The sequence below is a fragment of the Gadus chalcogrammus genome, chromosome 1, assembly GCF_026213295.1.
Source record: "Gadus chalcogrammus isolate NIFS_2021 chromosome 1, NIFS_Gcha_1.0, whole genome shotgun sequence".
NCBI lineage: Eukaryota > Metazoa > Chordata > Actinopteri > Gadiformes > Gadidae > Gadus > Gadus chalcogrammus.
This window is the reverse complement of record NC_079412.1, coordinates 10,417,331-10,442,300: the sequence shown is the minus strand read 5'-3', so window position 1 is coordinate 10,442,300 and position 24,970 is coordinate 10,417,331. Positions and strand designations below refer to the sequence as shown.

The 24,970-nt window shown below is 46.5% G+C and overlaps 2 protein-coding genes across 4 annotated transcripts; both read right to left on the bottom strand.

The window, feature by feature from the left end:
* Nucleotides 1–169: 169 nt before the first annotated feature.
* Nucleotides 170–19,618, bottom strand: kdm5bb (lysine (K)-specific demethylase 5Bb). 3 transcript variants are annotated; one of them, XM_056588377.1, is made up of 29 exons: nt 19,272–19,618; nt 17,766–17,843; nt 17,359–17,481; nt 17,094–17,264; nt 16,594–16,650; nt 15,634–15,771; nt 15,339–15,432; nt 15,107–15,234; nt 14,709–14,888; nt 14,214–14,333; nt 13,948–14,106; nt 13,676–13,857; nt 12,458–12,620; nt 12,255–12,374; nt 11,956–12,150; nt 11,666–11,871; nt 9,483–9,607; nt 9,185–9,335; nt 8,865–8,976; nt 8,396–8,751; nt 7,454–7,592; nt 7,188–7,367; nt 6,920–7,075; nt 6,320–6,805; nt 6,135–6,219; nt 5,820–6,028; nt 5,439–5,702; nt 3,016–4,687; nt 170–2,281 (listed from the first exon to the last, which is right to left on the bottom strand). In XM_056588377.1, the coding sequence occupies exons 1-28, from the start codon at nt 19,422–19,424 to the stop codon at nt 4,550–4,552; spliced, it is 4,668 nt and encodes a 1,555-aa protein (XP_056444352.1). In that variant the 5' UTR covers nt 19,425–19,618; the 3' UTR covers nt 170–2,281; nt 3,016–4,549. The 3 variants fall into 3 exon arrangements, with proteins under 3 accessions (XP_056444352.1, XP_056444361.1, XP_056444357.1); XM_056588386.1 differs by having other exon boundaries at nt 171–2,281; nt 11,666–11,847; nt 14,709–14,867; XM_056588382.1 differs by having other exon boundaries at nt 171–2,281; nt 11,666–11,847; nt 19,272–19,617.
* Nucleotides 19,619–20,426: 808 nt separating this feature from the next.
* On the bottom strand, nt 20,427–24,482 carry tuba5 (tubulin alpha 5). Its single transcript, XM_056588430.1, has 5 exons — nt 24,416–24,482; nt 22,780–23,005; nt 22,026–22,174; nt 21,112–21,792; nt 20,427–21,013 (listed from the first exon to the last, which is right to left on the bottom strand). Exons 1-5 carry the CDS (start codon nt 24,416–24,418, stop codon nt 20,714–20,716), a joined length of 1,359 nt encoding a protein of 452 aa, XP_056444405.1. The 5' UTR covers nt 24,419–24,482; the 3' UTR covers nt 20,427–20,713.
* Between the last annotated feature and the right edge of the window lie 488 nt (nt 24,483–24,970).

The following is a 24,970-nucleotide window of genomic DNA, read 5'->3' as shown; positions in this document are numbered from 1 at the left end:
AAGAGAGTGGGATGGATCTAAACCTATTATATCGATAAAGCCTTCAGCATTAGGGAGAAAGAAACAGCACACTGAAATAGAGCCCTAACATTTTGACTATAATACACAATTATTCAAGTTTTAGATTCATTGTTAACCTCTTCCTTGTCTTGTTCAAAATACCTTTACATTTATCTACATGTCAATGTCCTGTATATGTATACACAAACCTCAGCGATTGTGATCAATTTATCTAGTGAAACGGCAATAATAATGAGGCTTGCCTTTTCATTATCGACAACTCAAGATATGTGTATTTGAAACCTCAACAATTTGTGTTAAACACACTTTTGGCAACCACACACAAGGATTTTATCAAATGGTATAATGCCTAAACTGAATCCTACGTGTTTTCCTTTAATGGTGCACTGTTGAATAACAATTTTGCAATGGGAAAATATTAATTTATGTACATGTATTCTTGAATACTGTATACTATTATCCTGACAAAGGTTGGATCCTGTGAGAATACAGTTCTTCTAACCTGTGTATTCATAGTTCAGATTACTATGGGTCTCTTTCACTGACTGCTGGCAATGCCTTTTACAATGTCAATGCACCAAGCTAAAGAAAAAGACACCCAACTGGCCACAGCCCAATATCTGAAAGGACCAGTGGAGAACTTACATCATAACTTTCTCATTAGAATGGCCAAATATGGACATTGAATTCATGTGAGGGGAACGCCTGACTTATTGAGTCAACAGGCAGTGTGTGGTAATTCTAAATCTAGCTAATTCTAAAACTCATCGCTTAGTACACCTGTCATTTATTCATTAAGTTAAAGACGTATCAGAATGTACTGAAGTGTCATTTTACATGAAAGCTTGTTCGGCCAAATCCCAAATGTAAGTAAAAAGTGGACACAAGATAAAATAATTGAATTTGCTTTAAGCAATAAAAAAACATTTCCAATTCATTGTGGTAATAATCTAAGGTCACTCAGAGTATCATCGGTTACAACACATTTATTACACATCAAAATACATTCCCCACTGCATTTAATGTCCTCATGATCTCAGTTTTAACAGTTGGATATACGATTTGAAGACATTCAGCTTGTCAGATGGGTACCAAAAATGTATTTGTAGTATCTTTAAAAATATATATAGCATTTTTGTTTTACTAAATGAAAAATCCAATTTACCTGGCACTAATAATTCACTTATTGAAAGTGTTCTTGTGGCATTAAACAACAAGTTTAACAATATAGAACATATATATATCGATTTCAAGTTGAGTCGTGTCGAGTCCAGTGGAATGTTATTCTCCAGCAGGGTCCATCTCTAATGGTGTCTTGGTAGAATTAGGTGGTTCCATCCGAACAAACGTGGTTTCACTGGAGAAAGAGAGGGAGACGGATAGGGGGCCTGAAACGATTCCCCACACATTTTGTTTTCTTTATAGGAGTCTTGCGTTGATCAATCGTGAAATCAATGGGAAGATCCGGTAAGCCTTCTTGAATCTCTTGTCCCCTATGAAGTCCTTTCGTATCTATTACCGCTCAGTGAAACGCGTCGGGGGCAGGTTGTAGGATCAGTAAGCATTGGAGACGTTTCCATAGTTCTGTGCTCTACTGTACAGTTCTATTTGGAAATCAGATTAGAATCTGTATTTTACCAGGGTAAGGTGTAGAGTGTCCGGATGAGGCTGCACAGGCCTGTGTTCGCTCATCTCTGCGTGCCAATAAACCCATTGCAGGCACACTGTACATGCACTGGGGTTAAAACATAGTATAAAAGTATGAACACATGCAGGGTGTATGTTTAGACCTTGCTGGCGGCTGGTTTGTCATCACTCAGCTCAGGTCAACTCAGGTCATTTCCCTGTATTGCTTAAGGGGATCCAAATATAGCTGCTGCACCCTGTTTCACCCTGTCATGTGAATATGGTCATTCTGCTAGGCCTACGTTATAGTCTACTTATGTTTCCATTGCTTCCATTTTATTTTTCTTGTGCCATTCGTTCCCTCATGCTTCATCTCTTGCACTCTGCTTTTTCTTATTCCCAATGTATTTTAATTTCCTCAGCGGCCTCAAATCACAAAATGTCCTCCAATGATATCCTCTATGGTGTTTTTATAATCAACGTCCCACTTCGTTCATTTATTCAGCAGCGTCTCTGCTCTGCCTTTAGACGTCTTTGCTGTGTTTGTAGCGTCTTCTCCTTGCATAGTCGAGGAGCCACAGCCCTTTGGCCCGCTCTCACTCCCTCTCCCGTCCCCGTCAGTGTTTGGCTCCCCCTTCAGAGAGAGATCAGGATTTAGAAGAATAACACGCATCTCTGGCAATACAATTTAACGTATGTCAATGTACAGCCAATGTCCAAGGAAAACTTTACATACAAATGTAAATTAAACTCAATAGTAAGGTTTTGGAATAGTTCAATAAGTTCAAACATTTTTTAGTAGACCGAGTCATTGAAAGCCGCTTTTATTGAATATCATTCTGAGCACGATAGAGCTCAGCGAACCCCGGCTTGACCTTAAAAGGCAGCATGGTCTGACCGGAGCCATATGTCGAGGGATTAATGAATCTTCCTCACATATCCCTGCACGTTTACATAGCCATAGCAGGCTACATGTATATACATGGTTCAGGCAAGTCTCTCAACATGAATCAATTCGGACTATTTCAGTCCCATCAAGGATAGATGTCAAAATAATGAAGTAATAAATTAGTGGATGTAGATAAAATGTCAACTTTTCTTTTAATAGTAAGGCCAACGTATCCATCCCAGAGCCTGGCTCCTGCCAGTCAAGGGCCAACCTTTAAGATGCGCCTGGCCAAATACCCACTTTCAATTTCTAAATAAATACCTCAGTATACGAGGCAAATAGACGATAGCTCCAACATTAGATAATATATAACAAGTGGTGTAGCATCTCTTCCCCCAAATGTCTGTGCTCAAGATCGAAAACGTATCTTAAGGGACATGGTTAGCCTTTCAGCTCGAAACACACAACAAAATGCCAACCTCAATAGACAATTCCCGCTGAATTAGTTTCTTGGTCTCTTCCTCACAGAAGTCAAGCATTGCCTTTCTATCATAACTTATCGAGGGGGTCTTCTCGGTCTGATTTCTCTGCCGCAGCCCAACAGGCACACCGGGGTCGGGATCAATCACCATGCATTCGCCCTCCAACTCTTTCACTTCGTCGGCCGTCAGAGTCGCCAACAGCGCGTCCAGGTCGTCCTCGTCCTCAGCGTCCTGCGCTCTCTCGCCCCTCTTACTCCGGTCGGTGGACATCACTAAACACTGCCTGTAGGTTTAATGTGTTTTATTGAGCTGCTTGCATCTGACCTGTGTGATACAGGCGACGGGTCAGGTATGATAACAGTGACTGAGGGGGCCCGAGGGAGGGGATCTCCCTCCCAGCACCCCGCCCCCCGATGGCAGTGCAATTATTTTTGCACCCTATTTTGGAAGTGGTATGGACGTGTCCCGCCTCTGAGGGAGGAGACATTGGATGGGAATCATATCACGACCTATTTAAACACATCATGTCTTAAGGATACATAAGAAGAGGGGAACAGATGTGTACGGAACAGGATTAGGGACACATGTGAATTTATTTTGCTTTATATTCTGATTTTAGTGTCAGAATTCTGAGATTAAAGTCAGAATTCTAGATGTAGGAATAGAGCCGACTGTAAAATAATAGAACAGTCATATACATTTGCACAAGATCAAGTGAAACAATTGAAAGACTTTGTAGAACAAAACGTAGTTTATTCCACGATAAAAACCCGCAACGTCTTTAACTACCGAAAATCTTTCCCAAGGGGTAGGCTGCCCTTAACCAGATCGCATGCTGTGGCAGTAACTGTATGCAGTTTATTTTCTTCAGCCTGCCGAGATATCTCTTCACAGCTGCCAGCCAACTTTGAGCTTTTCTGTACATCACACTCACACACACGGACATATACACTCTCACACACCGTCGCTAAAGCACCCCGACAGTCCAGCAGGATCAAGCTAGGTCAAATCAGACAAACATTATTGCTCAGATAAATAAATCTATTCTACAAAAAACAGAAATAATCATAGAAGATGCATGTACTAAACACCAGGGGTTAAAAAAACAAAAACATTAGTAATTATTCATTTTTTAAGGGAAAAGGGGATGAAAATCGCTAAACATTTCACCCCTTTTGTGTTTATGCATGCGACGCGGTTCCATAGAAGGTTCGACTATGCTTCAAAATCTTGACACGGTGCATTACTTTAGTTAAGACTCCTTCACACAGAGGGAATCTCATGCAGCACACAACGACATCCTGTATTTTTTTTTTTATCATTTTGTTAACCACAACATTTCATATGAAGAAAGAACTATATATAATATATATATATATATATGTAAAAATACAAAAACAAAGTGGACCGTTGTGTTCTCGGCCAGTAGGAGTCAAATCTGAGAGGATAGCACCGTTGTTACAGACGGAGAGTCGTGTGACGAGGTGGCTCGTAAAAGGTCATTAATTGTCCACGTCGTTAAGATCTCCCCTCATTGCCTCAGGTGTCCATCGTCTATCGTACAGCCCACGCAAACGTAGTCCTCCTTCTCCGCCAGCTCGGTCGTCACGCCGACGCACACCTGGTGGAACCACTGGTTACAGCGCCCGTCACACTGGACCCAGTCCACCTGGAGACACACCCACACATCCATTAATAACTCATTTGTCCAGCGTCAGGGGCTGTGGTTTTGTTTGTTGGGTTTGTTACATCCTTCCCCTCTCTCCTTGTTGTTTATGTGTTCATTTGAGGGGTTTATTGGACAATTAGTTATTGTATGAAGCTGTTGATTGGTTGTGGTGATGGCCAGGTGATGGCCAGCCTGTCGAAGATAAGCGGTGAGACAACCATTGGCCATCTCCCTCTCATTCTACAAGATTTGTGCGTCTCAGCTATGAGGCATTTTTGGTGTGTTAGCTCCTTTGAAAAAATGCATGGGTAATTTGAGTCCTAATGCGTGTCACTTGAAAATGGTTAGAGGCTGAGGGGGGAAGTGCTGGCTACATGTGATGCCAAGATTCCCCACATATTTAAATATCTGTGGTGAGAGAGAGCAGTGGCGAGCTTTACAAAACACATTTGAGGGAGAGTATGACCAATGAAGGAGAGGTTTGGAGGTGGGCCAGGGAGGAGAACCTATAATGTCCATTGTTGTCTGAACAATGGACTTTAGCCCCATTTAGCCCCAAATATCGGAGGAGATTTCAGGGACTAAATGGGGCACGTGATTGTAACTGAGCAGCATAAACATCACATAGGGCCTAATGGCATGTGGTCTTGAGATGTTATGCATCTGCTCTTTGACCTTGGGACTGCAACAAACATAGAGTCCAACGTAGACTGGGACAGCAAAACATCTCTGCAGCGCTGAGCTTGTTTACCTCGTCTCCCTCTGGCTGCTGGCAGCTCTCCGCAGGACACTCGGACATCTCCTCGTCCGAGTCGTCCGACTGGGAGAAGTCTGAGCGCGGGGACGAGGAGGTGGAGGCCGCCCGGCGCTCCAGGCTCTTGTCCTTGTTCATCTTCTGCCTCTTGTAGTGGGGCTTCTTGTCCTTCCCCGGCCGGCCCTCTGCCTTCACGCCCTCCCTCGCCAGGTGCCGCTTGCCGGTCTTCTCGGAGGCGCTGAGCGCGCTGCCGTCCTCGTCCTGAAACGGGCGGAGAGGTTAAAGGCGGCACGCTCCCGTGTTTGTAAAAGGACGGGGGAGGTTTATTGAGCTGTTTATCTTTGGTGCCTGATCTCGGGGGGGAACCGGTGGCCTTACCTCGGCCCACGACAGAGTCTTCTCCTGGCTGCTGAGCTGGAGGTGTTCGGTGCAGTCGCTGGAGTCGTCCAGCGGTGGAGACAGGCACCCGGCCGGGGGCGGGCTCAGGGGCCGTTGCAGCAGGACGTGGTAGAGGTCCTGGGTCTCGGGCAGCGACACCGGCAGCAGAAGGCCCTCCACCATCAGCTCCTCCAGCTCCCTACTCAGACCTGAAACGGGGCGACCGTGTTACCATATTAATGAGGAGCCTCACACCGCGGTTCCCTTCTTCCGAAAAAGGGGGGAGGAATGCAGCAGGGGGCCACTAGCGCTCACCCTGCAGGGGGATGCACTTCTGCTCCGTGTAGAAGACCGTCTGCGGGAGGCTGGTCTTGTTCCACTCGGGCGTGAGGTACGGAGCCTGGGTGAGGAAAGACGACAACGTCATCGGTTAAGCGTCACACACACACCCCCACTCAAAGCCAGGGCCCCTGACAAGAGGGCGCGTGGCCCCCACAGACCTGGGCGTTGCTGTCGGCCGTGGTGCTCCCCGAGGCCCAGCGGGTCAGGACGGGCGGAGTCCCGGGGCCCTCCTGCATCTCTTGGAGGCGGAGCTCGTCCGAGGTCTGCCGCGCTCGGTGCTGCCAGCTCACCGCCCGCTCCACCAGGAAGTGGAGGGCGTCGGCCTCGGGCAGGCGCACCCGCGTGCGCTCCAGCGCCGCCAGCAGGGAGAGGACCTCGGCCATGGGCGGCGCCTCCGAGCGGCGGCAGGGCGGACAGAGCCACGGCCGCTCCGCGGGGCTCCCGCCCGGGTCCCGCACGCACACGCTGTGGAAGGCGTCGCGGCAGAGCTCGCACTGCAGCATGGCGCCCATGGGCGTCTTGTGACACAGGCACACCGTGAGCTCCATGCAGTCGCCCGAGGGCAGCAGCTTGGACTCGTTGTGCGCCCGGAGAGCGGCGAGGGCGTCCATCTCCCGGAGGCGCAGCTCCTCCAGGGTGGCGGCCTGGGGAAGAGGCCCACGCTCATTAACCAGTCGCGCCTCATGAACAGGACTGGATCCATAGAGGGACCACGAACATGCCTTCATGCCAGGAGATGGGGAAGTGAGTGAACTTACAGCAGAGGATGAATCCTTGGACTCTGACAGAGCTTTCTCGATGTCAGCCAGAGAGTCAAGCGGTACCGTTTTCTTCTTGCCAGGCTGCTGGGAAGCCTTCTTGGGCTTCCTCTTCGGAGAACCTACGCTTCCGACCTCAAATCTCGGACATAGAATCTAGGATCCAAAATAATAAATGATCATCTTTTTGGAGACTTTGGTGCGAACATGCTGAAGCCAAGTTAACATCGGAGCTAGACCAGGGGTCGTATTAAAACCATTTACTGACCTCCAGTAGAGTGAAGGGGGAGTCTTTCTTCAGAAGCATGGAGGCCGCCGACTCCTTCCATTCCTGCACTTCTGCCGACAAGGACCTGAATCTCTCCAGGGGCTCCAGATGGACCTGGATGGCCTGGCCCCGGAGCACCATGTCGGCCAGCGCGTCTGCCGTGGGCACGGTGCCTCCAGCCTGAAGGACAACGGCCGAGAGTCACAATCTGCAGCGCATCCTACCAACACAGATAGCGGGTGCTTTCTTGACACGCGTGTCCTGACCTGCTGCTCCTCCGCCTCCTGCAGCCACTCTCTGGCGGTCCTGATTGAGGCCTTGAGCAGGAGACAGTTGGGCAGCTGAGCCGGGATGGCAGACGCCTTCTCAGCCGCAGCGCTGAGGGTCTCTATGGGGTGGGGGGGACTGACGGAGCAAGGCAAAGGCGTAAGAAACAAAACAAACCTGCAGTCATCGGTCCTGTTTGATGCACGTAAAGACAGTAGCGTCATTCCTTTTTGCACGCATGCAACACTATGTACAGGACTACTTTTGCGTGAGAGGTGCCCTTGGCTGCTGGGGGCTTCCTTAGGTTATGATAAAAGGTTTTATTCATGCACATGTACTCTTTTCCTCATCAGTTTGAGGTGGAGGATTTGAATTATAAACCCTAAGGAGCCTTTGTCAATCCTTGGAGAATAAAATGCCAGAGAAAGTAGGTGAATAACGGTTATCTTCAAAATTATTACCATCCCGCTAGTGATGGGACATGGCAATAAAAGTAGAATAAGTATCTATATATAAGTATAGATGGAGGACACAAAAAGGTCTGGCCCCTCAAAACAGGGTGTTTATCTGTTGATGCGTGAAAGGCACAAATGCAAAAACCAGAGAGCCATGCCATTGTACAGCTCTTGTGACAGTGCTCTTGACAGTGGTGCACTGTGTTCGCACCAAGGAGACAAGGGCAGAACTACATTTGCATGCTCACTTTTTGTTGGTCTTGTTGAATACTCTAGCGGCAGCGTTTTGCTTTCGCTGGAATTACAATGAAGCAAAATCAGGGGTACTGACGTATCACATAAACCAGTAAAAAATAAAAAAAGGTTACGATAAAAGTGGTAACCCATTTTGTTAATCCATCTCCTCGTCTCGTGGTGCATTACTGGACCTCTTCAGACTAGAGACCGCACCCTCAGCGACGGTAGACCGAGTGCCAGTGCTCTCACCTGGCTCTGAGGAGGCTGCCCGCCTTGTCCTCCCAGTGTTCAGCCACGCTGAGCAGCTCCTGCAGGCGGGCCATGGCCTTCTCCACCGATGGGTGGGGGGCCAGGCCCAGCCCCTGGTCGATAAGCCTCCTCATGGCCTCCAGGGTGAGGGTGGAGGGCTGGCCGGTGGCCTGCTGCACCCCCTCCAGCCAGCGCGCATGCTCCAGCTTCACCCGCAGACAGGGCAGCTCCGGCAGCTCCACGTCGAAGTCGAAGCTGACGTCCAGCAGGCCCTGGATCTCCACCACGCTGGACACGGCCTCGGAGAGGACCTTCTCGCTGTGCTGCTGGAAGTCCTCGATGTCGTTCAGGAGTTTCTAAGAACAGACACGGAGGTGGCCAAGAGTGAGATGTGCATGCATCATAACCACCATAATCAAATGAAACCTTATCCTGTGCGTCCTGACAGACTGGAGGAGGCCCTGCCTACCTTTAGCAGCGGTGCTTGGGTGAGGCTACAGGGAAGGTTGTATAGCTGTCTCACAAACGACCTCAGCTCCTCCACCGTCAGCAGACTCTGGGATTTACCCCCACACCGAAACCTAGATAACCCATGAGGACAACGCAAAGCAACACGTCAAGCCAGGGAGTCATTGTGCAGGCTACTCGATACCAGGAACACTGGAGGGTTCCCTTGCGGTGTGTTAAGGGTGTGGCGGTGTCATGCTGGTGGAATGGTGGGGGTGTTATGGTGGGGGTGTTATGGTGGGGGTGTTATGGTGGTGGCGATGGTAGTGTTTCCAACGGCACCTGGTCTGCCGCTTGCCGCCCAGAAGCTGCTGTGCCACCGAGGAGCATTTCTCTGCGTCCTTGGTGACCAGCCGCAGCCTGAAGAGGAGGTCGTTGTCGGGGAAGATGTTTGAGTCCGACTCAGAGACGAGGGAGCGAAAGACGCTCAGACCTAAAAGATAAAAAGAAAAAGGACAATGGACCACACCGATGACTCACTCTGCTTTCAAGACTTGATATCAAACTCAACGCAGCCTTGAGGGAATAAAAAAAATTGTAACGGAGAATGGCAGATCAGCGAGGGCCGGCGTGTCCTCACCCTTCTTCTTCTCCAGCCTGGCGTCGAGTGTCTCGGCCACGCGAGAGGCCCAATCGTCGTACAGCTCTGCTCGGTGTTTGACCGCCGTCATCATGGGGTAAAGGTCGTCCAGTGTGAACCTGTAACTGCGAGAGGAGAAGGGAGATATAACCTCAACAAACAGCACAAGAGACGCTCTCTGCACATCCTGTGTGATGCTGCCGCTCTACACACTGAAGGGCCCCCTATACGAGGCAGGGCTGCACAATTAAATCGTATTAAAAACCGCCAACAAGTCTGTGGTACGTGAATATAGGCTGCCTCTGATAACATGACGTGTACACTTGCCCAATCGTTAGTTTCGTTTTGAATGTGAAATTTCTTCGTAAGAGTGACCCTACTTTTAATCATCCAACAGGAAAATTACCTCAAAGAATAACTTCCCCTAAACATGGATGCATTAAAGACTGCGCACCAAATGATCATAGTCCGCCTCATCTGCAAACTATTCGCGACAGTATTTTACACCTGGATTAAAAACTGAATCTCCATTATAATTGAATCGTCTGAATGAATAAGATATGTTGGTGAAAGGGCGGAGCATAAACTCATCTCCAATTCATCCGTCTTTTCTCAGGGTGAGGCGTGTCTGAACTCTGAACGCATCTTAATTGCCATAATTCTTAAAGAACGTTACAATATAATGCCAGAATGTTTTTGTAAGGCTGAGCTCGGCTGAATAACACATCACAGCCACATGGACCGGTGGGGCCATGTAGAAGTATAGACCGTATAGCACTAGAAGTATAGACCGTATAGCACTAGAAGTATAGACCGTATAGCACTAGAAGTATAGACCGTATAGCACTAGAAGTATAGACTGTATAGCACTAGAAGTATAGACCGTATAGCACTAGAAGGATAGACCGTATAGCACTAGAAGTATAGACCGCTGAAGAATAAGTCCTGCCTCAGAGGCTCTTGGTTCCATGTTTAAATGTCCATGGAAAATAACATGGGGGTTTTGAATGATCGTACGTTACAAACTCTGTAGGTGTCGAAGACGTAAAAGCTGCTCAGGTTTTGAACTACACACTTTTTCCATCTAGATTCCACTTGGTTTTTGGACTGTCTCCTTCGTCTGCCTTTTTCAAGGCGATCGTTTGGCGAGAAGACAGAGTTCATCTCCAACAATCTTTCTCAGCTCTCAAGCGCATAAAACGTACTCGAGGAATGCAACCAGACAGACCCGACTCGCTATACTGGCATCTATTGCCCTCGAGAAGGATCTGCAGATTAAACTAAAACAGGAGGCCCGTCTGCATGAGGAGGTCATTGAACGCTTCCTCCGAAAGGATGGGAGGATTGATTTCCTCTACAAGTGATGGGTGAGTGTTTCTGGTACTGTGTAGGAGGAGCAATAATGTTGTTGTGGTAGTTCAGTTTATAAAGCATTTTTTTAAATGGTTGGAAACACAAATATATTGCTGGAATTTGGGCAGTAGGCTAAACGGTAATGCTGTGTTTCAGTGTTGATGACGCTCTCATGAACCCGTTCTCAACTAATCCTGGGCTTAATATTTTGTCTGGAATAGCTTTTTTAAAATATTTAGCATTGAGTTTAAGTTGCGACAGCATCCGGTCAACATTATAACATTAACTGTGAAATGTTGTTCGTGTGTCATGTGTGTTGTGCAATGTGGTTGCGGAGTGACATAATGAAAGATCTGATGGTGATGCTGCATTAGTGTAGCTAGGGTAATGTACGGTGGTGTGCGTGTGCGTGTGCGCTGTTGTTGAAGATCAACTGTCTTGTTGTTGACGTTATGCAGTAGCACATAGTGTGATGCACATATTTGGCTGTGTTGGCTGCAACGGCACCTAATATGAAATTGGTTTGCATGCGAGTGTTTGGGGGTTGGGCATTGGTGGAGCTCGTTACTGAAGCCCCTGACGTAAACCCCACGGTACGCTACTGTGTGTATATGAGGGGGGGGGGGACATTGCAACATCGAAATGTTGACAGACTTGTGTTCTTGTCTGTGGTTCACAATTTAGAAAGAGGTAGGATACCTACCTCTCATCATTTGACATACAGTAAACACACAGACCAATCGCTGTTCAAAGGTTGTGTTAGTAGGAGGAGACAATGGTAATAATAATTGAAGAACATACGGTGGCACCCTACCGTGCGGCGGACTTACTTCAGTGTGTAGTTGGAGACGGGACACGGGCAGAGGTCGTGGATGTGGTGCAGGCAGGCGAGGACCCCCGGGCTGCAGGGGCAGGTGACCGCAGACAGGTAGCAGGTGGTCCGGCACTTGACGCACTGGCGCTCGTCGTCCTGCAGGTGGTCGTACTTGGACTCCTGGCACCGCGACACTCCCTGAGGACGCCAGACGACAGAGGACTAACATTATTCGCAACCGGAGCCCTCCCGTCGGGTGGCGGCTCGGCGCGCCCGCCCTGGGGGCGGTCGGCAGAAAGGCCTCACCAGTTTCTTGACCGCGTCCCTCAGCACCTTCTCCTCGCGGATCATGAGGGCCATGTCGCGGTGCACCGCCGACGCCAGCACCACGTCCAGCGTGCCCGCCTTGGAGGCCATGTTGCAGACCATCTCGTCGTGGGAGAAGACGTTGTAGCGGTTCAGCAGGCGGTAGTGGTCCACACACTGTCGGCCCAGAGGCATCTGGGGGGGGGGGGGGGGGAGGTTAAAGGTCGTCCCGGTCAGGTCCCATGTCGAAGTGAGTGAAGGAGGAGGAGACGGGAGACAGTGTTTCGACATGGACCTACCCAGTCCGTGGTGCAGAAGTTGACCGCCTCGGCAAAGTTGAAGCCCTGGTTGAAGCCACTGTGGTAGGCCCTGGGAAAAGTGACCACAAACTCCCCGGCACACTGGTTTGTCCTGTAGATCTAGAGGGAGACAGAAGCATTATTTCCTGCTCTTCAGCCGTCGGGGCGGCTGCCGACGGGGAAGCCTTGGAGTGGTGACGTACCGGGACCCCGTGGGCCATGAGGGTGTTGGGGTTCATGATGGTGACCAGCTGGTGCAGGAGGTCGGGCTGGGAGTCGAACAGCTCCGGGGCAAGCTTCTTCATCACCGCTTCCAGCTGCTCAGCAGCGGAGCCCGGCGCACCATACCACGTCTTGGGTTCTCCCCTTTAAATTGAGGAACACAATTAAAGTTCCACTGCATCTTTTCACTTCATAGACTTTTTAAGCTAGGCTTTGTGTATTGGCAAATGAAGGGATGATCGATGATTTGTTTTTCCTACTATTAGCGCGATTTGAACTAACTTACTATCAGGACTTTATCTATAAACAGAGCTCCGATAGCTTCCGTCTGAATAGCGCTCTGCCTCCTTCAACATATTCATAATAAGACTGCAAACTCCCAGATATGTTCCAAGTCCTGCTTTGCCGAAGAAGCTTGAATAGACAAAGAAGTTTAAACTCACTCGCATTGTCTGTTTTGACAATGCGTCTTTAAAGTAAATTGCAAATAATCTGTGTACTCGTAAGGAATAGGAAGAGCGTTGTGGTTAAGATCTGGATTGTGATATTATTATAGATAATAATGTTGGACGGAACACGCTGCTGTGAGATTATAGCACAAATTAGACCAAGTAATATTCAGTTCTTATAGCATTTAATAATATTCAATGATATCAATTCTTTTATGATTTGTTAGTATTTTAAACAAAATGTTCACTCTTTACTAAATGATTATCCCCGTAAATTTCTTGAAGTTGATTGGTTAACCCTGAAACCTCTCCTACTGCGATCAGTAGTATATACTGATCGCCAGGGTATATATAATAATAACCCTGATTGGACTCTTTGGACGCTTCTTGCCTGAGATTGTTACTCAGGCACTGAGCACTGTTCACCACAGTGATCATCTAACTTCTTTATTCTGTTCCATTTCCTGCTGCTCATGGCACCTCGGCAGTGGCCACAGAGTGGAACATTGCACAGCGTAGGAGGGATACTTTAATGTCTCGAGCACGAAATGAAAGCAAACAAAAAAAGGCGATGTAGGAAGCGTTTAAGGAAGGGATTTAATCTCAGACTACCTGTCCATCCACTGTGAATTAATTACGACCAACCTTGCTTACCACTGGTCTTCATGCTGTTATCGTGTTTAATGATCTAAACTACTTTCTTCCCTTTTAACTAAAAGCAGGAAGTGTGTGTGTGCGTGCGTTTGTTACCAGTGCAGGTAGTTGATGGAGTAGCTCCAGTGGTCCTCGATGTGCCAGCAGAAGGAGGAGAAGCACATGCCCACGTAGAGCCAGGGCAGCGTCATGCCGCAGATGTCGGCGGTGACGTGCGTCAGCACCGACGGGTCCATCATCGCCATGTTGTTGAGGTTCCATCCACACTTGAGGTATTTCTGAAAGCGAGTAAACATGCATATTTATGGAAGGGTAAATATTGGATGGGCCGTCAGAGCATCACGAGACAGCACTGCGGGCTGGCCTACCTCGTCTGCTGGGGACACCTTGAAGCGCCCGTTGGGGATGGGGAACCCGCTCCCAAACTCCTTGGAGGCGATGTCGGCGCCGTACTCCACGGTCACGTCCTCCTCGATTGCGCCCACCAGGCGCCAGAACTCCTTCTCCACCAGCTCTGTCGGCACCATCTGTCCACAAACAAAGCAACGCAAACACAACGTGCTCAGAGGCCGACTTCAACAGCAGAATAATAAAAGCGAACAACAAAAATCCAATCTTCTTATCTTCTACTCACGTGCACGGGCATGTTGAAGTAGTCTGACTTGAAGGCGTCTGCCATTTGCCCGAACGCACGCAGCGAGTAGTCCCTGTACGCCTGCTCGAAGCCAAAGGCCTCCTGAGGTTTGCTGCATTCCTGCCAAGGGAAATAAAAAGTAAACACTTGTGATACATTGTGTTGATTCGTTTAAAAGTCCACCATGACTGTGATGTGATATACTTTGTGGATATTATAAAACATGCGAGCTAGTTCCAAACTAAACCCTCTTTTTCCTTCCTAAAGCCTTCTTGCAGGCACATCAACTTGATGTGGAAACCTGAAACCTGGTCGCACTTAAGATTTCCCTAGCTGCTCCACTATTGACTTCATTGCGTTGACGTTCCACCCTCCCACACCCTGCCACACGTCAACCCGCATGGACGTAAAGCAAGTCTCCTCCCACTTGTCCCACCCCCGGGCTTGTCCCCCGGGGGTGGGAGTTGGCGAGGACTAGAGAAACGGTGATCTCACCTGAGCCAGACATTTGGGGCACCTCCAGTCTCCCTTGGGTACATCCTGGAGGGAGGGGATGAGGCAGAAGGTATGGTAGCTGTCGTCGCAGCCGTCACAGAGCAGCAGGCGGTCTTCGTCCGCCCCGCTGCCGCACACCAGACACACCACCAGGTCCACCTGCACGGGGTGGACGCGTCCCTTTGGTTGGTGCCGCGGGTATAAAACAGGTGACCATGAGACACACACAAACACACATCAACACTCACACACGCATGGATTTGGAACGAATGAATGGATGTATGATGATTATGGACGGGTCGTTGAGTGTTCTGGGTCACACTGGGGGAACTTTATGCATGCATCCGGTAGACGGAACGCAGTGAGGCTTTTAATGGTAGGACAGTGTATCCACTTACCGGGCTGGGGGGAATCAGAGGAACCGGAGGTAGGTTTTTCTTGTAGCGGGACTTTATTTTATCTGCTTCAATCACTGGCTCTTTTACTTCCACTGGCTCTTGTTTCACAGTAATAGCATGCTCTTTCTCTGCGGAGCGACAGGGACGGTAGGCATCACAAAAGGATCAAATAAAAGCACGGTGGCAGACAGAGGCACGAGTTAGCGACGGCAGGCGGTGCAACATGTCCTACCAGGTTCCGGTTTGGCAACAAAGGAACCCATCCTCCGCCGTAGGTTAGGCCTGTTGTCACAACCCTCGCCTGGTTCGGTCTTCATCTGAACACCCTGCGCAAACAAACACACCACAGCCCATTTCAGAAATAACCTGTTTAAAAATACTTATTGTGGATGTTTTGGATCCGATATCGAAACATACATGGGCTACAAATACAATATTACACCGTGGACAAAGGGAGATCAGGCCGTGGCCGAGTGGCTCGTCTTTGTCTGACAGCTGGCAGTGTTGCTCTGTGGAGGAAGCCCTACCTCCGATTTCAAGTGCTTGGCTCCGTAGGCGTTGGGGCAGCCCCTCTCAGGCTGCTGGGGGTCTCTCGGGGGCGCGTCGTGGGCCATGAGATCCTTGGAGGCCTGGCTGTCCGCCGCCAGGGTGGGCTTTAGCATGTACTGCAACACATAGGCGTCACATGACATACGTCAGGGGAACTATTGATACCCACACCTTTTTATTTATCCACTCCAATTATCTAATTGGAGAGAGCAGGATATGTCTAGTATATTGAATTGGGAAAAGTGTGAAAATGTCTAAAGTGTGATCAATTTCATTTTGAAAGGTTTTTGTTGAGTTATGCGCATGTTATACCTAAAATGCGTCTGTGATAGCGAAAGTGTAAGGACGGAAAGATTTCTGGATGATGGTAAACACGAGCACGTGGGTGGCTGCCGTGTGAGTGACAGGCATGAGGAAATTATCACTGCGCTCCACTAGCAGTGGGGCCGGCTTCCCTTTGAGGCCAGGAGGGGAACAGATGTAACCGGATGTGCATCTCTGATAACAGTAGCAACGGAACATAACAGTTAGTGTAGACCCCTGGCTGATAGAGGGGGTGGAGGGCTGTCATGCTGTCTCGCCTTTGAACAGATTTACATAGACCACAGACAGACAATAAATGATACAGAGCAACTCGACGACTTAAGGTCATGTCACCCATGAACAGCAAAGAAAAAGAAAGACAACAAAATGAAGGTTGACTTTGGCATAAGGCTTCAATATTGTAGCTTGTCATTTTGTCCATCATGTCTTATATTGTTAACTGGTAACTATCTGGTATTTTAAGATATTTTCTGAAACATTTTAAACGTCACATGGTTTACGACCAGGACAAATATTGCAACCCACATTTGTTTGGGAAGATACAGAACAGCACCCACGCTGCAGTAAAAGAAAGTGTTAATCATAGTATTACAGATCTCCTTATTCAAACATACCTTTTCATATTCGGGATCAGCATCCAAACGCGTCACTTTGGCAGCTGGCTCTGAGGCCTGAGGAGAGAGAGAGCTAGGGTTAGAGAGAGAGAGAGCTAGGGCTAAAGAGAGAGAGAGAGAGAGAGAGAGCTAGACAGAGACAGAGACAGAGACAGAGAGAGAGAGACACAGACAGAGACAGAGAGAGACAGAGAGAGACAGACAGACAGACAGACAGACAGACAGACAGACAGACAGACAGACAGACAGACAGACAGACAGACAGACAGACAGACAGACAGACAGACAGACAGACAGAGACAGAGAGACAGACAGAGACAGAGACAGAGACAGACAGACAGAGACAGACAGACAGAGACAGAGAGAGAGAGAGAGGGAGAGCTAGGGTTAGAGAGAGAGAGCTAGGGTAGATGTTTTACACACACGTACAACCCTTTTATAGGGGGGTGGGGGGTTATTAGCACAAGACCTAAAACCAACCTGGACATAATTGCACTCACCAGGAGGTTTGCCCCGCTCTGGAACAGATTGTAGGGGTAAAGGACCTTCTCGTAGTGCGCTCGTAGGTGTGAGCCGATGGCCTTGCCCGGGGCGAAGCCCATCTGGAGAGCGATCTTGGTCCAGCGCCGGTCCCGGCAGACCAGGTCGAACCCGCCCTCGTCTGCCACCAGCTGGAGGACGACAGTCGACACCGCGTCACATGACTCATGTATGGTAAATAACAACAAAAGTCATTATTTGTGCTGACGTTTGTTAGATATCCACCTTGTTTAGTCGGTATAGATCTAAAATCTTCCTCTCCACGTGAGGAATCTTCAAAGGACATCCCTGTAGGTCCCAGAATTTGGCGATTTGGTCCAAGAAGTTGAGCTTCACTCTGGTCTGTGCCTGGGAACAGGGACACGTCGAAGCAGGTTAAGAAAACAGAAATCATTAAAAAAAGATCATGAAGGCTTGTGCTGTATATCATATTACATATACACACACATAGAAACATTATATATTTTCAAACACACACACATGAAAATTTGATGTTTGATTGCTTATCATTTTCCTAATCTTATAGCCAATTTCAATACTATCAATAATTGCATCAATAATTACACCATAAAATAATATCTACATCAACATGCAGTATTTAAATATTTGTTCACAATTAAACAACATCCTACCTCTAGCTCGTTTAGCCTCTGGATCCGAGGAACAAAGTGAAGTCTGTCTACGTCACAGGCAAACGGCGGTTGCCATCCCTGAACAGTAAGGAATAAATTTGCATTTAAGGGACAAGGAAGCACCTGAAGGTCATGTAGTTTTTCAGCACACCCGTAACTAAATGCATTGGTTTTTAATCAGCCTCAAAGTTCTATTGTTGGGCAGATGACAAAGAGCACGTTTGAAAATAGTTTGGACCAATGTGACACAGGTTTTTCACAAAAAGGACATGGAATCCTCTTGAGTAAAAACACAAACATAATGGTTGCAACAAAATCATTACTAAAATACATAACCACCTAACAAGAAAGATAGTTGAAATTGTTCCCTCATGTTAAGCAAGAAAAAAAAAAAAAATCTTAATAACGAGGCTGAACTAAATTGATATATTAAAGCTCAATTGTATGAGATGAAAACATTTAATTTCTTTTATTTCTTTTTACAAATCGCCCAGTTTTATAATGCCAATTCTCCAATCATCCATGAGGAAAGTTATTTTACCTCACCAGCCAACATCCCCCACTGACACACAAAATGGCCAGATGGAACACTCACTCAAACAGCCCTGCTTTCCACAAAGCCAACATGGAGGACAACACCCCAACACGACTAGAGACCAACACTGGTTGATATACACTACAGCCATTAGGCATTGCCTTAATTCGAGATTAGATCAATCTAATGGAAGATGACACATATATTCCACCTCAAGTTTTAACTTTTATAGCTCATTAGCAGTGAAGCAAAATTGTTCCACCATGTGGATGTCCTAATTCTTGTGATATTTTACAACTTAATAGACAGAACTCCATAGTAAAAACCAAAGAATTTAAATAAGAAAAACACCAATAACTAACCGAAGCGGACCCAAGGCCGATGGGTCACACACTTTACACTTAATTGATCATGGACACCATAACACCATGTTCCCAAAAATACATGCCTGCTTTTTTTCTGGAATAGGGAAGCAGGAAAAACTCTCACGTCTAATTATTTTTATTTATGAACTGATTATTTGCACACAATCGTATGAAATGCTGCCGAATGGCTTCCGCATAGTCAACTGTGTCAATGTGCGGTGTGCTCAATGATGACAGGTTACTGAGCTACTTGCTATCGTTAGCCTGCTGCTAGTTAGCCAGACTTGTCAGCATCACTGAAGCCCTAACTTAAGACGTGTTTGCATGTTATGCAGGCGACAATAACATCACAACGACAACACATCCTCGTGGTCTTGCTGTCGCTCACATCCCTGTGGTCCTCAAGAGAGCAGAGGTAAGAGACTGAAGAAGGAGCGCTAGCAACACAAAGAATCAGCACAGCCCGTCCGCCATGTTGAAAGTCCCTTTAAATCCTTCATCCTTGGTCCATCTTTTGCTTTATCGGTCGTGTACTAAAATGTACCACAATGTTTCCCCAATGCGTCCACGGACTGGTTATCGATCTGGTTCGTAGCTGTTACTCACCGGAGGCGGGCGGACTTTACAGATGCCAGTTTTTTCAGCGATTGGACGGATTTTGTTGATGAAAGCGAACGGATCGCCGAATTCTTCCCAGCTGGGCTCGAAGACCGGGCACTCCGGAGGCGGCTTGAACTCGTCCGTCCGAGGTCGGGACATCGTTATGGATCAAAGCGGACGACCCAGATGAGCAAAACTTGCTCCAAAGTATATACTCGTTCGTATTATTCCGAAAGGGTCCCTCCAATCTTTACCTTCCCCCCGTCAGTATCTCTCAGCAGACATCAACACGAGAAGCTGCTCACACACACATCCACGCACTGTGAGCTGAATGTTCTAAGGCAGTGAGCACGTCCGCTCAAAAAAATAGATACCATATTATTCAACGTTTTCTTTATTGCAATTTCAACAAAACAACATATTTTAGCCCCCCCGATTTGGCAAACACAAGAAGGAATAAGCAAATGTTTTTCTTTGGTGAAGCTAAAGCAGTAGTGTTCTTCAGATAGGATATTTCATTGACTCAAGATGATAGGGAACAAAAATGCAAATCCAGTCATTTCTTACTTTTGGGAGAACCGAATATTACAATTCCTTTAGGTTTGAATCTGCGGTGTGTTCAAAGAATATACCCAATACCATAGTCCCCTAAGGGCAGTCAGTCTTTTTTGGTCCAATTTGGCATCTTAAAAGTCTTGATCTCAACGACTTTTGTTTTTGTTTATTAAGAAGCCTATGTTCGTTATGCATCGTATCAATTTGACTTGTTAATAATCAGCAGAAATAAAGGTTATTAAAACACACCGCAGTGATATTCAGAATAAATTGATTTGTATTCATGAGATGAAGGGCAATGGTTAATGAAACAAAAACTATGAATTGTGTCTTTTATTGACTACGTCTCTTATCAATGCCCAAAGTAATTTTTTGGGCCGTTTGCAATGGGTTAGGGTTAGGGATGAATTATTTACTTGACTGTCTACAAACAATTTTCCTTTGTAACCTATGTTTACACTTGGGCGGATGGATATTTTCAGGTGACAGTTCCATGGCTACCGGGACTCGTTGTTTAAATAACCTATGACTAATTAATTTAGCTTTGGAATATTGCTCACATTCAGTTTCAACCAGTTTTGTCTTATAATTTAATATTCTCACAAAATAAACAACTAACATCGGGTTACATCGGGGAGTTTTTTGTATTTTTAGAAAACACAACGTGGCATTAGGCCTATTTCCCTTTTAATTTACACGTGTTTTTAGCAATATAATTTTTTATGCAATGTATAACAGAAAGTGGGAAACAATCTCAATATGTTAAATTAACTTATAATGTAACTCAAAGTAAGGGTTTGAACAAATTAACATTTGAACAGTAAAAATACTAAATTGCTAATAAAAAGTAGAAGAGAAGACAGTCATGTAATCACAGCCTGAGGGCTAAAGGATCAATACTCTTCACCCAATTCATCACCATCCGAGTCAGTACTCATTTTGCCTAGCTCCTCATAATCCTTTTCGAGACAGGCCATATCTTCTCTGGCTTCAGTAAACTCTCCTTCCTCCATGCCCTCGCCCACGTACCAGTGGACAAAGGCCCGCTTAGAATACATCAGGTCAAACTTGTGGTCCAAACGGGCCCAGGCCTCTGCAATAGCCGTGGTGTTGCTCAGCATACACACAGACCTCTGGATCGTGGCCAGGTCGCCCCCAGGCACTGCAGTTGGAGGCTGGTAGTTAATCCCCACCTTTAGGGGGAGAAGGATTTGGTTCAAAGAGATACGTATTGACAGCATAGGGCACAAAACTGATTCAAAACAAAGCTGATCCACAACAAAATACTCACCTTGAAACCAGTGGGGCACCAATCCACAAACTGGATGGAGCGCCGGGTCTTGATGTTGGCGATGGCTGCGTTCACGTCCTTGGGGACCACGTCGCCGCGGTACAGCATGCAGCACGCCATGTACATGCCGTGGCGGGGGTCACACTTGACCATCTGATTGGCCGGCTCGAAGCAGGAGCTGGTGATCTCCAGCACGGTGAGCTGCTCGTGGTAGGCCTTCTCGGCGGAGATGATGGGGGAGTAGGTGACGAGCGGGAAGTGGATGCGGGGAAACGGCACCAGGTTGGTCTGGAACTCCGTCAGGTCCACGTTGAGGGCGCCGTCGAAACGCAGCGAGGCGGTGATGGAGGAGACAATCTGCCCGATGAGGCGGTTGAGGTTGATGTAGCTGGGGTGCTCAATGTCCATGTTGCGGTGGCAGATGTCGTAGATGGCCTCGTTGTCCACCATGAAGGCGCAGTCGGTGTGCTCCAGGGTGGTGTGCGTGGTGAGGATGGAGTTGTAGGGCTCCACCACGGCGGTGGACACCTGGGGGGCCGGGTAGATGGCGAACTCCAGCTTAGACTTCTTGCCGTAGTCGACTGACAGGCGCTCCATCAGCAGGGAGGTGAAGCCAGAGCCGGTGCCGCCGCCAAAGCTGTGGAACACCAGGAAGCCCTGGAGCCCAGTGCACTGATCCGTCTGGAAGATGATCGTTCATTAAAATTACAAATCAGACAGTGACATACTGTCATTTTGCAACACTATTTCCATTGCATTACAGTATATTGCATTCAAATACCAACCAGTAATTGGGGAAAAGAAACACACACATTACTTACCTGTAGAGTGTACTAATAGAAAGGCAAATGAGGTCTCACACTAAAGCAAGCATTAATGCCCAACAAGGCAATGAGAATCCAATTTTTTCTCACCATTTTACGGATACGCTCCATGACCGTGTCAATCATCTCCTTGCCAACAGTGTAGTGGCCACGGGCGTAGTTGTTGGCTGCATCCTCTTTCCCGGAAATAAGCTGCTCAGGATGGAAAAGGTCTCTGTATGTCCCAACCCTCACCTCATCTGGAAGATAGGTTCCTTGTATGATCAGAATGGCTACACCACTTTATATTGTAGCCCATATACACTGAAGAATTATCAGTTAACCAGGCCAAAACAAATACAACTATTTAACCCTCATATGAAAAGCCAGAGGGGACTCAAATGTGTGATTTACTTCTGAATTGGGGCTTTTTAGGAATACAGTATATAGATTTAATAGTAAATAAATGAAAGATGCGACTTGGATATTTATGGATATTAAATTATAAGTATTTTAATATTGTATAGTGGTTCATTATAATAGTTTTCACAAACAATATGAATGTTATGCTTGAAAAAAAAAATTCACAGGAACAATTGATTATGTTGTTATACCTTCTGCCTTTCAGGCATTGCACAAAACCTGTAAAGCCATCCAATAGCCTACCAGTCAACAACAGCCAACTCATGCTGTGGATTGAATTAAACATATTCCTAAAAATAATTACTACCAAAGACAAGCAGATGAAAAGTAGGCTAACAAATGTAGCTTCCAGTGGTATAATTTAATATTCATCATAATAATAGGACTTGATTGAATGCCCCAGATGGCCACACAGTAGATAACCCACTACCAGGCCCCCCACCTATCACAGTGGGCTCCAGGTCCACGTACAGGGCTCTGGGGACGTGGCGCCCGGAGCTGCCCGTGTTGAAGAAGGTGTTGAAGGGGTCCTGGCGAGAGTTGGCCTGCAGGGGCACATCCAGGACCACCCCGTCAGGCCCCACGTCGTGCTCCAGGCAGAAGAGCTCCCAGCACGCGTTCCCTGTCTGCACTCCTGCCTGACCCACATGGATGGAGATGCACTCCCTCTAAATGAACGCACGCACACGCACACACACCCACACACACACACCCACACGCACACGCACGCACACGCACGCACAAACACAAATGATTTTGATCCTATTAGAATTGAAATCTAAGAGCAAAAGGATTAAACAAGCAAAATAAACTACAAAACTGGATAATCAAAGTGGGGATGATGTAAATTGGATATCTTTGGAATCACCAAGAGTGCAAAATAAATTGTGAAAATGTGTGCATGTATTTTTTGTATAATCATATTAGAGCGAGGAATTTTGAATCAATTTGAAAAAATTCGGCACCAGATTTTAAACAAATGTACTTTTTATCACATTTGATATCGATAAGTTTGTGAACTGCCAATCGGAATCTTTTCATACCACTAGGGGGAGACAGCCAGGTCGTAATGTCGTCTTACTCTAATTGTTAATGGGTAATTATTAAATGTCATATGCCTATATCCTCGCATTGTTTGAATACAGCGAATCATCATTCAAATATGTTTAAAAACCGAAAAAAGCCCAACTACTATCTCAGTGAATACAATGTTCCAGAACAATGTACAATTGTATTCACTCTAGAATATCATATGTTTAGGCCATTATAAATTAGCAAATTAATTTCTCTGCAGACAAAGAAAAATCGGTATCAAATTGATTTATGATTAAGATCAACCACTGTCGTTATGGCTGTTTTGATGAATTATTAGGCCTATTGACAGCTGTTCATAGATGTTTAAGGGCACATCGCCGATACAGAATAAGTGTGTTCAGAGGCCTACACACGCACACTACACTACATACAAGCTCCCCGGGCTGTTATGTTAACACGTTTCAACAGGTCAAGAATTTGGTTCCTGGCTATCTTAGAGGGAGCTTACTATCGCAAGAAGATGAGTGATTTGTTTGCTATTAAGTAAATTAAAAGCGACGTCAAGAAAAATCGTGTGAACGATCCAAATTAACGACATGAATGAATGAATTCATTGGTTCTGAATATTAAGATATCATTTATTTATAAGATTGTATAGTAGGCCTAGTCCTGAGGATTTAAAAATTAAAAGTAAAACCTTCAAACATACAGTATATCATTTCAGCAAACACATATATCAACCAAACTTGCAGCGTAATAGAAAATGTGATGCCTGAAACTGCAGGTCTATGGGTCGTTACATTAGACTATCTGTCCTCACAAAGTGCAACAAGTTATGAAAAGACACAATTTGACGTTCAACATAAAAGATGCATAGCCCATGATATTTCTCTTTTTGGGAAGGCCCAGGTAATGCGGTGCAGTTTTTTTTTTTTTCAATTATGAGAGATTATGAGGACAATGATCTCAACTAGCAGGCATATGTTATGCAAAATGCATCACATCAATTTAACTAACAAAAGGTTAGAATCGAATGATCTTACCATTTCCCTTCAGATGCTGTTGGACAATAACTTCTGTGGTTTGATAAGAGATTGCGCCAAATTCCACCTCTCATCAATCTGTTGCTCCGATGTTGCAACTTTGTAGGTCTGCAACAATGTGCGACTAGACTACACACCGCTCTTGTTTCGGGGCCACCCACCCGATGTCTGGCGTGTAATTTGCTGCCTGGCACCTGAAGTCAAGTCAAGTCAAGTCAAGTTCCCGACCTCTTTAGTAAATCATAAATCATAACCACTGATTGTTTATTTGAGCGCTAATGCAATTCTAATGGCGGCCATTGGATTGGGAATAAATCAAATTCCTGTCTTGAATAAGAATGTCTCCCATTGTGAAAAAAAATAAGTAATTAAGCTGCAGGTAGTAGTTGGGGTTAGGCTGAATACAATGAGGATACAAAAAATAAAACATAATAGTTGGGATTCAAACTCACTATCCATTGCATCTGAATTGCCCGGCTAATTATGTGTTATCAAAAGTATGGAAGTAGTCAACACTGGAGTATTGATAGTATTCATTTGTGGCATAGGATGCTG